This window comes from Gracilinanus agilis, chromosome 3 (genome assembly GCF_016433145.1).
Source record: "Gracilinanus agilis isolate LMUSP501 chromosome 3, AgileGrace, whole genome shotgun sequence".
Lineage (NCBI taxonomy): Eukaryota > Metazoa > Chordata > Mammalia > Didelphimorphia > Didelphidae > Gracilinanus > Gracilinanus agilis.
The window spans coordinates 373,093,105-373,109,749 of NC_058132.1; the positions used below are offsets into that span (position 1 = coordinate 373,093,105).

At 35.4% G+C, this 16,645-nt stretch overlaps 1 protein-coding gene across 1 annotated transcript in view; it reads left to right on the plus strand.

The window, feature by feature from the left end:
• The window catches only part of DCBLD2 (discoidin, CUB and LCCL domain containing 2), a 92,349-nt gene that overhangs the window by 26,908 nt on the left and 48,796 nt on the right, over positions 1-16,645 (plus strand). Inside the window, exons 2-3 of the mRNA XM_044670131.1 lie at positions 3,551-3,778; positions 15,184-15,321. Of these exons, the coding sequence (XP_044526066.1) occupies positions 3,551-3,778; positions 15,184-15,321 (366 nt within the window). The remainder of the gene's footprint in view (positions 1-3,550; positions 3,779-15,183; positions 15,322-16,645) is intronic.

Sequence of the window (16,645 nt, forward strand, 5' to 3'; positions counted from 1 at the left end):
GTATGGGTATATATATATATATATATATACATATATATATATATATATTTATTTATTTATTTATTTATTTATTTTTTATTTTTTTAAACCCTTACCTTCTGCCTTAGAGTCAATATTTGTGTATTGGTTCCAAGGCAGAAGAGTGGTACAGGCTAGGCAATGGGGGTTAAGTGACTCGCTCAGAGTCACACAGCTAGGAAGTGTCTGAGGCCTTCCTGTCTCCAGGCCTGGCTCTCAGTTCACTGAGCCACCTAGCTGCCCCTACATCAAAGATATTTTTGATGAAAACACAAGGATTAGAAAGTTTTTTAAGATTTTTAAAATATGAGATTATATCTTTATTTTATTTTATTTTATTTTTATATCTTAAAAGTTACACAAAATTTCTGAAAAATGACTAAGCAACAACATTTGCAAAACACTGGGAATACTGATAGGAAAGCAAGCCAGTCCCTGCTCTCAGAAGCTCACATTCTAATGCAAATATTTTCAGATGTATATCAGATGGAAAAGTCCCATTTACTAAGGCTTTAATAGTAAATTAAATCATAATGCATTTTCTGTGATGTTTCTGCTAATAAAATAATATCAGGTCTTGATGTTGAACCATTTGACAGTGCCAGGGACTTTAATTATGAAAGTTTTCTTTTTTAGGCCTTTAGTAGCTATGACCAGAACACCTGCAGAAAGCAATTACTGGGCCACAACCTCTCAGAGACCATTTCTCTCCTGAGGGTATAGTGGCTGCCTGAGTAAGACTGGTACTCTAGAAAGGGGATGCCCCTCTGGCCACATATTGACTTAGAGGATTTCTATATTGTATTGCATTTTTATTTATTTTATTAATTATTTCTCAATTACTTTTTATTCTGGGCAGCCTGTGGCCTCCAGGGTGATACTTGCTTGGAGGCTACTGGGACTGACATTGGTCAGCAGTTGGGGGGGGGGAGAAGGTGGACCCATTCTCCACAGGAATTGAATACCTCCAATGACAACTGAAAATCCTGCTCTTGAAAAATTCAAACTTGCATATGACCCCATATACAAGGAAAACAGCATTACACCCCTTACCAGAAGTAAGAGGTGTCTCTGTTACTAAAAAAGAAGATGGGCCAGCCATGTGGTAAAAATGAGTGATTGTGGTATACAACATTTATTTTGATGAATACAATTTTACTTTTGGAAATAGTATATTTTATTTCCCCTGTATTTTAAAAAAGGCTGAGCCAGTGATGGTGAACCTTTTAGAGACTGTGTGCCTTCCCCCACCCCCAGTACAGAGTGTACCTTTCCCTCACATAGGGGAGGGAAGAATTGCTCCCTTTGGGCTGCTGGACAGAGGGGTGAATGAAGTGAGGAATGCCCTCAGGAAGTGTAGAGGGGGGGAGGGGAGTGGCCCAAGTGCTCTGCTCCCCTCCAGTTTTGCCACCTGTGAGCCCCTCCCTTAACCTCTCCCAGCCCCCCCCCCCAATGTGCTCTCCTATTGGCTGCTGGGCAGAGGGGTGGGGAACAGCTCCACCAAGCCTCTCTGCCTTTTTCTAGTAAAGAACTCTGAGGGAAGATTGGGGGTGGAGGGTGGCCACACGTGCCGTAGCTTCTCCATCACTGATCTAAGCTTTTTCATCTTTACAAAACCCATTTTAAAAAATTAAAGCACAATGAATAGTCACTCTATGTTATTAGAACATAAAGTAAAAGAAGATAATTGTTAAATCATTCATGTCAGTTAAATTAAGTTTTAGATAAGAGAAAGGGTTCTTTTGAAATTCAAAGACGTATATAACTTGTTTTTTCAGACTATACCTCTTTGAACAGTCAAAATTATGGAATATACGTATAATTACTGCTTTTTTAACAACCAAATTTTATGTATGTTAACATTTTAATCATTTTTAAAAGACTAGCCTAAAATTTAAAAAAATTATAATACTTGTTCATAGAAATTTAATTTACCCTTATGTGTTTTTACAAAAATGAGGGAAAAAAAGAATGGCTACTATTAAAACAGTGAGAGAAAAACTACTAAAGCTGCTTGTATATCAAATTAAAAATCAATTTTGATAAGCATAGGACAAATAAGAATGTCATTCCAAATATTTCTTTTTAAAGGATTTTATTTATTTTTGGGGTGGGGGGGAGCCTTTACCTTTCATTTTAGAATCAGTACTGTTCATAGGTTCCAAGGCAGAAGAGCCCTAATGGCTAGACAATGGGAGTTAAGTGACTTGCTCAGGGTCACACAGCCAAGAAGTGTCTGAGGTCACATTTGAACCCAGGACCTTCCTGACTCTGAGCCTGGCTCTCAATCCACTGAGCCACCTTGGTGCCCCCAGAACCATCATTTTAAAGTCACTTTTTCAGAGTTCTTCTGGAAAAGTATTTACTTGCTTTTCTTCTCATTCTGGAAGGCTAAACAACAGTGCATTTATGTAGTGGCTGCTAGGAATTTTGAATTTACCCAAGTCTTGTTTTTTAGGTAAACAGGGCAAAGCCCAGGTTTGATAGAAGGAAGGTCACTTTTTTAATACCATTGGCTTAAGTGTCAATACCTATGTAGTTGTGATTACATATTTTTCATTTCCAAACCAAACCCTAGAAAATAGGAAATTTATAATTATCAGCTTCTTTTTTGTCAAATGCCTTTAAGTAATACTACACCAGTGATACCTATTATGCATATATACACACAGATATATTCATATATATGAAGGTGAATCGTGTATACATATGATCTTTTTGATATTTTTTAAGGAGTGTCCAGACAGTGACAATTTTAGGAGGTATTTCATATATGAATGAATTATTAATGTTGATGGTAGCCCAATTTTGAATGTATATTTTTTTACTCATACTTTGAAAAAAAACCCTGTTGGGTTTGCTTTATTTCTTAATCACTAAAATGATTATATGTAATGATAGTATTCTGACATTTATGTTACTTTCTCTTTAGAGGCTACATGGTAGAATAGAAACAGCATTGGACTTTGAGTCAGAGAGTGGGTTTTCCAATAGGCTTGGTACCTAGGCCAAATTTTCATCCTTCTTTGGGCCTTTATAAAATAAGACTAATACTTGAGCTAACTCCCTCACAGAGTTGTTAGGAAGAAAATGATTAATATTGTTAATGACATATTTAAAACTTTGTAAACAGTTGTAAAATACTATTAAGTTACTTGGAAAAACTTAAAGGGCAATCAATAAATGGATTCATTTGCAATTTTAGTTTTTGTTCACTACTGTGAAAACAATAAAACTGATACAGCCCATTTGTATTTTTACAGTGTAGAAAGATCTTACTATACTAGCATCTTATTCTAATTTTGCATTTTATTTAAAACCTTTCCCCTTTGATTTTATTAGCAGTACAGATTATAACCCATCCATGTGTTCTTAGCTTCAGCAATGATTTTCCATGTTCTCACCCAGAGGCCTTAATCTACCTTTTAGAATTTTAAAAAGATACTTAACATTTTGTGCAAATATCTATAGATTTTTTAAGCTAAAAAATATAAATATATAATTGAGTTCTTTTTTTTCCCTATCTTTTTAGGTGATGGATGTGGACATACTGTATTAGGTCCTGAAAGTGGAACTCTTACATCGATAAACTACCCACATTCCTATCCTAACAGCACAGTTTGTGAGTGGGAGATCCGTGTGAAGACAGGGGAGAGAGTGCACATCAAATTTGGTGACTTTGACATAGAGGATTCAGATTCTTGTCACTTTAATTATTTGAGAGTTTACAATGGAATTGGATTCAGCAGGACTGAGATAGGTAGGAATCTTTTTGTTTTTATAACTGTATTTATAATGTTTAATTCCTTGATTTACCAGAATTTAAGAACATCTTAAGGATCACACAATATCATTTGACAGAGAGGATTTGTTTTTTTAACCGTAAAGCAAATAAAATAGAAATAAGATGAAAATATTTACTTCAGAGTAAATTATAAGTTTTGCATCAATTAATACATAAGTTCTAGTTTTAAAATAATAAAATTGAACCTTTGTTGTAACTTTTAATTATTTTGATTTTGTTTTGAGGATGTTCTTAGGGAATTATTTGATATGTGTGAATATTTCAAATTTTAGTATTTCATTAGTAGAAAATGCAATGTTTTTGTGTTAGTTATTTATAATCCTTTGAGAACAAAGTTTTATCTACTTTTCTCTTTATATTCCTAGCATTTTGGACAGTGTTTTGCTCTTAGTAAGTGCTTAATAAATGCTATTTTTACTCATTTATTCATAATTGTATTTTTTCCTCTGTGCTTTTGTACAGTGTAACTGTTCTTTAGCTGTCAAAAGGATAGAAGTTAATTATCTAACCATCAGATTTCTTGACAATTGCTTGCATTTGTACTTAAAGAGTAGAAGTCTAATTTATTCTAGGAGGTTCATTGGCATTGTAAAGTTAATGGAAGGAATATTACCTATATGTTTTTATTTTAAGAAATAAAGAACCATAAAACAATTAAACAAGAATTAGCCTTACCCCCTTTTTTAATAGGACTCAAGTATTTGGCATATAATCTTAACTACTGATTGAATAAAAATGAAATGCAAAAACCACTCTGACTTTAAGAGCTTTTCATTCATTTATTCACTGGATACCTACAATGGGCATACAACATACAAATGTATATGTTACAAGATAATCAAGAAGTCAGTATAAGTAAAGAAACCTTAATTTAGAGCAGCGAATTTACTAAAAACTTAGTAGACAGCAATCACCTTAGCTGGTAATGGCAATAGCACAGATTTTTAGTGATACTTTACAAAGTTATTATTAAAGATAGCTTTCCTTATTAAGAATTTATATAACATTTTCCAAATTGATGTGGTCTGTCCTCGCACCTTTGTGTAATAGGTCAGTAGAGTTATTTCTATTTCTGTGAATTGCCTTTCTTTCACAAGTGTAGCAGTACTGTTAGGAATAGAATATAGGATGTTCCCACCTTTCTGTTTTTAGACCAGATTGTGGATATGGGGAAGTGTATTTCATATTTATACCTAATCTTTAGTTCTCGTAAATATAGTTTTAAAATGCTTAATTTCAGGAAAAACTGAACTAATCACATTGTCTTCATGAGAATATCTAATCCCTCAAATATTTCAAAAATGAAATTGAATAAATAATTATAAAATGAATCTTTGTTTAAGGAGTTGTTCTGGGCACTTTGAAGATACAAAGGCAAAAACTGAAATGGCTTTTTATCATTAAGAACTTATATTCTACTAGTTGATGTGCAGATAAGTACAAGATGAGATGATGATAGAGAGAATTCTAACAACCAGAGAATTCATGAAGGCTCGCTTAGGAAGGAGTACCTGAGCTGAGTCATAAATGAAGTTGGGTATTCTAAGAGGCCCTGGTGAGGAGGGAGTCCATTTGAGATATGGGAGCTAGCTAGCCTGTTCAGAGGAAAGGAGGTTAATATTAAGTTTGGGGATAGCTATTAATCTAGTTTGGCAGGAACATATTGTATGTGGAGTAGAGTAATTTGAAATATCTTTAAAGGCAAGTGGAAGTAGGATTCCAGAGGGATTTAAATACAAGATGAGGAATTTATATTTCTGTTAGAATCAGTTGGAAGTCAGTTTGAAGATTTTTGAGCAGGAGAATGGAATTGTCAGATCCATGCCTTAGGAATACTAATTATGCAGATATGTGGTATATGGATTGGAGAGGCAAAAGACCTAGAGAAGGCAAAAAAAAATAGGGTATTTGGAAGAGAGCAGGCTCCTTCTTAATCAAGACGAGAGCCAGCCAAAGATGTGGAAGTGTCTTGAGACGTGTTGTAGAAGGTATGAGGAAAGTCATGCTATCTAGTTTTCTCATGAAGGCAAGAGGGCGATAGCTATGGTGAGAAATGAGGCATGGAATGATTCTGAAGACTCTAGGAGAGGAGGGAGGCTTGGAATAGCCCCTTGTCAGGAGTGTGGAGTTCATGTTGGGTTGTATTGGAAGAAGGAAGACCAATTGAGAGGCTATTTTGGTATCCAAGAAAGTGCTAATGAGTCCTTGAACTAGGTAGGACAATAAGTCTTTTGAAAGGAGAGATTTGAAAGATGTAGGAGAGTTATAATTGACAGGATTTGGTAGCTGGGTAGGCTTTCAGATGACAAAGAAGGAAGATTCAGAGGTGACTTTGAGATTGGGAATCTGGATGACTGTAATAGTGGTTCCTTTAAGAAATATAAAAAAGTTTGGAGGGGAGGTAGCAAGCTTTAACGAATTCTTTTTTTTAAACATGTTAAACTCATGTTGCCAATAAAATATCGAGATAAATAAAATATGGAGATAAATTCAAGAGTGTGCTAGAGCCAGCATGGCCCAGAAATCTGACTTAAATTTTCAGGGGGAACATTTACATCTCAGTATTGCTACAAATTCGGGCTTGATTTATTGTTTTGCTAATTGTGTAGACTTAATAAAATGGTGGAGAAAATGTTAATAATGAAGATTTAATTTAAATGTGTCATGCCTGCATTTGGGGGGCGGGGGGTTGAGGAGCCCTTTTCCTGGAGTTAATCTAGCCAGCAATTGGGTTTTTGGGAATAACAACATGAAATCAGATGTTACAATGGCTCCATTGTGCTACTCTTCATCAAATATATGATTCATTTTCAATAGTACAACAAAACAATCAATTTACACTTGAGCTATAAAGTCCTATGAAATCCTTCTTTCCGAAGCTCCTATTAATTGGATAAAAATGAGATTCTTCTGTACTTGCCTATCTTGCTAGGGTAATGAAAATCCTTTTCTTTAATGTTGACATAAAACCGTTTAGGAAGAAATGACATTTAAATCGATCTTCCCTATACATTATTCAAAGCAAGAAAAAGGGTATATTCAGGGTTACTCTGTCTTTACTTCCTTGGCAATGTTGATGATGTTGAGTCATGTCCAATTTTCTGTGACCCCATTTTGCTTTGGCAAAGACATGGAATTGGTTTGCTATTTCCTTTTCAAGCTCATTTTACAGAAAAGGAAACCGAAGTAAATCGGATTAAGTGACTTGCCCAGGTTGACACAGCCAGTAAGTATCTGAGGACAATTTTGGACTCAGTCTTCATAATTCTAGACTCTAGCTCTAATTACTACACTACTTAACTGCCTAGAGACCCCTTGAACATTTATAAAATGCAAACAAAAGTGTCATATTTGTATGCTTTATTATATTTTTAATTCTTTAATTTTAGGGTTTTTTATAATTATCTGTAAGAATAAATTTCCACCTAAGTATTCCTAAGTTATATAATTGAACTTGTCTCTCCCCACCTTCCTGGTACTGGCAAGCAATTCAATCTGGGTTATACATGTATCATCATGCAAAGCATATTTCCATATTGTTCATTTTTGTAAGTGAATAATCATATGAAACCAAAACCCCAAAACACAAACCCAAATAAACAAGTGAAAAATTGTATGCTTTGATCTACATTCTGGTTTCAGTAGTTCTTTCTCTGGAGGTGGATAGCATTCTTTGTCATATGTCCCTTAGAATTGTCCTGTATCATTGTATTGCCAATAATAGCAAAATCTATCACACTAGAGCATTCCATAACATTGCTGTTACTGTGTACAATGTTCTCCTGGTTCTGCTTATTTCACTCTGCATCAGTTCACATCGATCTTTCCAGCTCTTTTTGATATCATTATGTTCATCATTCCTTATAGCATAACAGTATTCCATCACCATCATATACCACAATTTGTTCAGCCATTCCTCAAAATGACTGAACAAACTGATGGACATCACTTCAGTTTCCAATTCTTTGCCACTACAAAAAGAGGTTCTTTCTTCTTTTTCATGATCTCTTTGGGGTACAGACCCAGTAGTGGTATTACTGGATCAAATTACTATTTTAGTAAGTTCTAAAGTTCCAGAAAAGTCTTCTGCAGTTGTAAGATTCTTAACACTCATCTTTGTATTTTAGATAACAGTATTTTCAGAATGGGGGAATATTTTTTATACTTTTCTAAATTTACTCTTTGGATATCTTGCTTCACTTCTGATTTGCCTTTTGTTGACTAGATGCAGGGAGAAGGTTTTGGGTCATGGGAATGTAGATTTAGAACTAGAAGAAATCTTAAAGATTGTTGATCCCAACCCCCTGATTTTGCAGATAAGGAAGCTGAGGCTGAAAGAGAGGTTTAGCAACTTGTCCCAGGTCACACATGATAGTCTTTATCTAAAGTGGGATCACTACTACCTGTCTTTCTATAACTCCCAAGTCTAGCACCATACCTACAGTCTCTCCATCCTTCCCTCCCTTCCTTTTCTCCTCCTTTCTCTCCTGTATTATTCTCCCCTCTTAGTATCAATTCTAAAACAAAAGAGTGACAAGGGCTAGGGATTGGAGGGTTAAGTGACTTGCCCAGGGTCACACAGCAAGGAAATATTTGAGGCCGTATTTGAATCTAGGTCCTCCTGACTCTAGGCCTGGCATTCTATCCATTGTGATGCCCTAGCTGTCCCACTTGCTATAATTTTCACTTTAAAATTTTCTTAAGTATATACTTAAGTACTTTTCTCTAACAATAATATACTTGATATTATTTCAGCATATTGAGGTCCATTTTGTGTGACATGGTAACTTAGCATTTTTCCATTTAAAAAAATATTACCTAAAAGTATGAGAAAAATTAAGTATTTCTAATGCACTAGTGTAATATAAATTTGAGGGTAGGGATGAGGTATCTGCCTTTGCATTCACAATTCAGCTTACCTCTTAATAAATGGCAAAGATGGCAAAGAACATCCAGTACTAATGAATCTGTTTGAAGCTATGCACTTTAACAAGAATTAACAGGCTTATGTTAAATTTTTGCTTTATTTTTTAGCTGTTTCCTACTGGTTTGAATATTTAATGTTCTGGGCACTAATTTTGAATTCAACCAGCTTTGCAGCCAAATTATAAAGCAGCGCCAAGAACTGAAGTTATACTACAATACTTTGGCTGGTGGTTGAAGGAGTGTGAAATACTTCTGAGTTCCTATTTTTAAAAATAGATTTTTATTTTTAGTATTCAAAACCTTTCTTCCCTAGATTTTTTTTGCTGGTAATTCAGTATTTAAGAACTCCATGTCTTAATATGTCTTCACCTTTTTGTCTTATGGAATAAAACATAAGGAATATGATGGCTGCTGCATGTTTTGGGGAGCTGAGGGTGTTGGCTGTGTATGTGCTTAAGTAAAAACCTGAGAGTCCAAAAGAAACAATGTAAAGATTGCTAGGATATGTTTGTACTCAGTGATTATATGCCAGAATGAGAGTTTTTGAGAGTAATACCTCTCAAAGGTAAGAATATTGAGGTCTTACAGAATAACAGAAGGCCTGGCAGAGTGATAAGGGAAATCTATTCTTTGACTTTTAGCCTTCTGCAATAAGATATTTAGCACAAATCTCTTGTAAGGATCTTCAGAGTACAATAGTATGTTCCCTTTGAAATGATGAAAGAGAAATCCTTCTAGTGTGGAAAGTAAACAAGGAATGTGAATATTCCCAATAGAGGTTTGTATCAGCATTATCTTCTTGTGCAGATCAGAAAATTGATCTGCACGTGTCTGATTAATATGAAAATAAGGAGCAAAGCTATAGAATGTAGTACAAAAAGGCTAGTACAGTACAATGGAAACATTATGAAATTAATTTTCAAGATCTGTACAGAAGTGGTCATGTATTCAAATTTGTACTATTTGAGGTTATAATTGTATGTGAAATATAGTCATTGCCAGCCCAATGAAAATTTTTAAAAATAAATTTGAATCTATTTAAGAACATAATATGAAAATAAAAGATAAGAAAACTGTTTCTGATTTAGGTTATTACAAAGAGATAAGAGTAGTTTTAGAAAAAAAATTTTTTAAATAAAAAAATTATTAAAAATCACACCTGAAAATAAATCACACAGATAATATGACAAAAAATGTTGATTAAAATATTTTAGTAGTGAAGTCTGAACTATCTTTTCTTTTTTAAAATCTTTATACATTCATATGCAATTTGTAGACCAGAGCATTATTCACACATCAGTGATTTTGGATGCTCTCACATTCTTATACAGAGAACCAAGTGTAGTTGGATGACCTGGGGCATTTTCTAAAATCAGTAATGCTTTAAATTTAGTATTGTTGTCCTTGCAATATTTTTCAACTGTTGGGCTAAAATAACTTGAAAACCATTCTTTGAAAATAGTTTTAGTCATCCATGCTTTCTTATGTGACCACTAAAGACCTAGAAAGCAATCAGTAATTGTAGGCTGTCAAAGCATGAGGATTTTGAAACCAGTAAACAATCATTGCTTTTCATTTAAAATCCCCTTCTACATTACTCCACAGTAAAAGCGTTAGGTCATCCTTAGACAATTTAAAAGCAAACTGAGTTTTTTTTTCTTTCTTAGAATATAAGTTCTAGAATGCATTCTTTTCCCAGAAGAAGCCTGTTTTTTTCTGGATTAAAAATGTGTTTATAAGTGTATCCTGCTCTTTTGATTATCTTCTTCAGAACATCATGATATATTTCCCTGCCAAGTCCTCATCTATACTGGCTGGCTCTCCAGTAATCTTAACATTATGCAATTGAATTCATTGCTTGCAGTAAAAGTTTCTTCACTATCCAATTCATTCTCATTTTCTTTCACTGCCTTATAGAAATTTAAAGCTTTTGACTGAATGGCTCCTTTGCTAACAGCAGGTTATCTTGTTTGTTTGCTTTTTTTGGTAATCTTCAATCCTCATAACTAAAAGCTTTCCATTTCTATCCCTGTAAGACTTCTATTCTTTCCAATTGTTTGCAATCCACAAAAAGCTGATGTGGCATTGTCCTTTTCTTTTATTCTGCTTGCGTGTTTCATAATATTCTATACTATAGATTCAGCCATTTTGGCATCTTTTTCCTAGTTTTAGAATGAGAAGAAGAAATGACCTGAATGAGAATGGTAACATAGTGAGTGCTGAGAGAGGGATAGTTACAGTATACTTTGTAGAAATTAAACTGACAAGACAGTGACTATGGGAGGTGAGGAATAAAGATTTGATGATTAATCTGAGGATGACTGGAAACAGGGACATTTGGGAGAGAAATGAATCTAGACTGCTGGAATAGTCTTGTAATTATTCTCTTTAATTCTTTTTCTTTCCTTTCTCTAATTCATCTTCCAGACAGCTGCAAAATTGATATTCCTAAAGCACAGGTCTTACCCTATTACTCCCCTGATCAAGAAGCTTCAGTGGCTCACTTTTCTCTCTGAATGCTTCTGGCATTTTAAGCCCTTAAACATCTGGTTTCAATTTATTTTTCAGATTTGTTTCTCATTATTATTATTATTAACAATTATAATAATAATTATTACATATTGCCCTACTAGCTATTCTCTGGTTTACTTTTGTCCCTTTATACAGGCTGCCATATCTTCCCCATATTTCCTTTCCCTGTGACCTTTCCCACCTCCCCATCACTAGTATCCTAAAGTATTCTCTGTCCTCATTTCCATCTTTTAAAAATTATGGTTCTTTTCTAGACCCAACTTAGGCACTGTCTTCTACAAGAAGCCTTTCTGGATCCTCACAATTGTTAGCATTGTTCTTTCCTCTCTATCCCCACCCTTAAATTTAGATCTGGATAGGACCTTAGAAGACATGAAATCCTATATCAGTGGTTCCCACACTTTTTTGGCCTACCACCCCCTTTCCAGAAAAAATATTACTTAACCCCCTGGAAATTAATTTTTTTAAATTGTAATAGCAATTAATAGGAAAGATAAATGCACCTGTGGCCATCACTGCCCCCTTAGATCGCTGCAGTAGCACCCACTTTGGAAATCACTGTCCTATATGCTCATTTATAAACTAAGGAAATTGAGGCTGAGAGAAGTTGTGACTTGCTGACTGTCAATCAGCCAATAATTATTTAAGCATCTGCTTTGTGCTAGGTGATGGGGATGCAGATATAAAAAATGAGGCAATCCCTATTCTCAAGGACTTGATGTGCTAATGAGGGAAATAACAAGTACATATAAAAATATGTGCAGCATGAGCATAAAGTTAATAAATACAAATCCATAAAAGTGGTTATATAGAAAGTCATTTGGAAGAAGGGCATGAGCAGATGTGGCGAACCAAAAGTTCAAGCATAAGATGGTTCTTGAATTTCATCTTTAAGGAAGAGAGACATTCTTGGAGGTGGAGGTCAGGAAGGAGTGCATTCCAATCTATGGGACAAGAGGGACAAAAGATCAGGTTTTGTATTTGAGAGAAAGAAGTATTGGGGGCGGGTGGGTAAAAGGGAACAAGCATTTATTAACACACACACACACACACACACACACACACACACACACACACACACACACACACACANACACACACACACACACACACACACACACACACACACACACACACACACACACACACACACACACACACACACACACCCTATCCAGGCATTGTGCTAATTGCATTATGAGGATTATCTCATTTGGTTGTCATTCAAACAGAAGGCCATTTTGGCAAGATATAAAGCCCAATGAAGAAAGAGAAGTTGTATCCAGAGTGCAGAGGGATTTAGAAGCAAAGGAGAGGAGTTTATATTTATTGCAAAGGCAGTTAGAAGCCACTGGATTTAACTGAGTAGATAAGTCACACCTGCCATATTTATATGGAGGATGGATTAGAGTGGAGAAGTTAAGACAGGAAGAACAATTACAAGTAGTACAGGCAGATGAAATGGGGGTCTGAACTAAGGAGGGAAGATAATGAGTCTATTTATCAGCACTGAATTTAAGGAGTCTCCAGATTATCTAGTTTGACTTGTCAGTTGGTGATGCAGAACTGAAGTTCAAGGGAGAGCCTGGGATTGGATATATAATTCTAGCAATCATCTCATGGAGATATTATTAAACCTTTGGGAATTGATAAAGTTATAAAAAGAAGAGAGCCTAGGACAGAGCCTTAGAGAAATACACCCATAGTTAGGAGACATGAATGACATAGATGACATCCAAAAAAGGAGACTGAGAAAGAGTGATAAGTAGGAGGAAAGTCAGGAAAGAGCATTATCATGAAAGCCAGAGAGGGGAAAGTTGCCTAGAAGAAGGAGAATGACTAAATCAAAGTCAATATTAACAGTTCTTAAACATCTACTAGGAATCTTCCTACTATTGTGCAAAGCAGTCTCAAATGTAGCAGGTATGTGGAAAATAATTGATTAAGACTGAGAAAATGCCATCAGATTTAGCAGTTAAAAAGAACATTAGTAGCTTTGGAGAGGGTAGTTTAAATTGAATACTTAAGTTTGAAACCAACTTGCAATAGCTTGAGGAGTGAGAGAAATGAAGCCATTGAGTTTGGCTGATAGAGGAGAAAAACTTTATATCTTGATGGATTGGTATGGTCTAGTGAAGATTTTTTTTTTAAGTTTGGGAGAGACATGAGCATAATTGAAAGGAACTGGTTTAGAGGGAGAGGTTAAAAATTCCAGAATAGTTAGAAGGGAGGGGTTGGTGATTGATGATGTATTCTGTGGGAGAATATAGGAGATGAGATTAAGTCCACACAGGTTGGTCTTGGCAAGGAGCAGGGCTATGTCTTTTGTCAGAGTCTGGGGGAAAGAAGGGAAGAGTGGGAGATGTTATAAAGTAGTTTTGAGCTGCGAATAGCAAAAGAAGAGCTCTCCATTCTCAGTAAAGAGGCAAGGTCTTCAGCAGCCTGGACTTGTATAGGGAAGATAAGATTTAGAATAGTTTCTTAGGGAGGGGAGATGGGGAATTAATTAGAGAATAAAAGGACATCTTTGCTACAGTGACACCCAATTGAGTTTGGGATAACACAAATTTTAATATACCCAGTCAGTGCAATTGAGTTTTCTTCTAGCTGCTCATTGGCTAACAGTGAGAGTAATCCAAGACTGAGGTTGGATGTGAAGAGTGGTGAGAGAATAAAGGGGCAAGAATCTCAAGGGGGGGGAAGGTTGTGGAACTGAAATGGCCAACTATTGGGTCAAAACTGGAAGAAGATAAAGCCAGAGCCAGGAGTAATGGCCTAAGAAGTAGTGAGGGGTAAAAGGTTTGGAGGATCCAGTCATCTGGAACAGGATTTTCGATGGTGAGAGGCCTAAGGACAGATGGAATGATAAGTGGTTATGGTCATTTGGAGAGATTGTTAAAATAAGAGTAAGCTGGTCAGGGCTTAGGTCTGCTTCTATAACTGGGAGCCTGTTGGGAGAGGTATGAGACAGCAGTCTCCTGGGCTACAGAGTGGGCTGCCAGGAAACCATGCCACCAAGTTCATAAGGAAGGATTTGGAGCCAGGTCTTTCTGACTTTTAACCTGTCATTTGTATATATTTTGCATCTACATATCTGCATGGATGCTATGTTTTTAGCAGAAACTCTTCATTTTTGTCTTTATTTCCAGTGTCTTGTACAGTACCTGGCATATTAGGTTGTTGAATTGAATTTTTGAGCTTTGTTAAACAAACATACTAGAGGTCATAGGTAGAAGCATGTCCATTAAAACCCTTAGTTCTGATGATGCTTCCATTGTTTTAAATATTTTGGAACTCATTTTTTGGAACTGTTAGAACTAGTTTACCAGTCACATATTATTTAGTCAACCACAATTAAAAGCTTACTAAATGCCAGACACTGTACATCAAACGTTTTTTTAGGTTCCAGGAGGCCTTTGTTTTTTCTCATTCTTTCTGCTTTGCTGCTTGGTTCTCACTCTGTCTCTTACACTCTCTTCTTTTTAGCTAGCAGCTTGAGGACCCCCTTGGGAGAAAGCCTCTTTGTGAACTGAAAAACCCTGAGGAGAGGGCCTCTGGGGTTGGTCTGAAAAAAATAACTAAGAAGAAAGTCACTCAGCATATCAAAAAGCAAACTGTCTGAAAGTTCATTTCTGTGATATCTCTGCTATAAATGAATAAAATAGAACAGGACTGACAATGGAGAATTTGCAACTTACTGCTTTCACTATCTTCTTTAAGAGTTACTTAATTTTATTTTTCTTCAGTAAAGTGATAGTTTAGGCAACCATTTCCAAACTTTCAATATTATTAATTAATTTAATTGAGTGGCTGAATATTGATTATACACTGCTGACATCTACATTCTATTATATTATGCATGTTGGGTATCTAAAACTAATATACTTTTAAAAATTTCTTAGGCAAATACTGTGGTCTGGGATTGCAAATGAACCATTCAATTGAATCAAAAAGCAATGAAATGACAGTGCTATTCATGAGTGGAACCCATGTTTCTGGACGAGGATTTTTGGCCTCCTACTCAGCTGTAAATAAACCAGGTAATTTTTAGTTTTCATAGCTTCTCACTATTTGTTAGTTTAAAACAAAACAAAATTTCTCCAAATATTTCATGTGTTTGAGATGGAAGGGAGAGGACAGACTCTATCAAAACTGTTCTATATGCTTGTATTTTGAAAAATCCTAATGTTTAGAAAAGATTTTAACATCATAAAAATGTAGAATTGTATCATTCCAATGCAAACATACCATATTATATATGGGTTTGACAATGGTAGAGTAATTCAGCACAAAACATTTTTTGAATCACACAATATATACCTTAATTTTTATGAAAACTACATTTGTATTTGTTTTGAAATAAATTTAGCTTTCTGTTTATTTTGTGCAACCAATATATATGATGTTTGTTAATCTCAAAGTAAGTTGGGCATTAGGTCTACTGGGTACTCATCTTCATGGCTCTTTAAGGAGTATCAGGTAGAGGAAACAAAGTTAGCAATGGAACCAAGAAAATGTATCATGGAAGTGATAGGAAGAGAGGATAAGAATATCAAGGACACAGTGGGTGGTCAAAGTGTTACTTGTTGCAGAGAGATTGAGTGAAAGGTACTGAGAAAAGGCTATTGATTTTAGCTCCTAGGAGATGGCCTTTTATGGATAGAAGAGAATCTGTAAGGGTTTGTGGCAGGGAGCAGTTGAGATGTATTTATTGGAAAAATCATTGAATATTGAGGTCAGAGAGGATAATGGCAAATTATTAAAAGGTGGGAGGAAGATAAATGGGAGAGGGAGGAGACAGAGAGAGAATCTTGAGATTGCTATATGATAACACCAAAGATGGGGAATCTGATATTTTTAGATTATATGAACTTTGGAGGAGGAAAGATTATTGAAGAAGAGTGGCAGAGTAATGGTCTAGAGGAAATTAGGAGCATCTTCATCCCTCCTCTGATGCTTTCCATGGGAGTAACTTCCCTTGAGAGAAAGATAAAAGGGAGGTGTTAACCTTAATGGGAAGCCAGGGTTCTTTTATTCAAAAAGATAAAGGATTTACTTGAGAAAAAGTTTGAGATAAAGATGAGTTTGCTTATAATAGAACAAGAAGATTTCAGGGGCTAAAGAAAACTTTGAGAAGGAGGAAGATTCTGGTAGGGGATTCTAAGAGCACAGTGTAAGGGGATGAGAAAGTGGTGACCAGTGCTGGAGTGAATGTGAGAAGGGAGGAATAGGAATCATAAATGTTGGAGTAGGTGGTATTTTAATAATGGCCAAGTCTTGAACATTTTCTCTCTATAAAATATCTTTTATCCATGCTCTTCTTTCCACTACCTGAGCCACCATGCTAGTTTAGGTCATAATTAT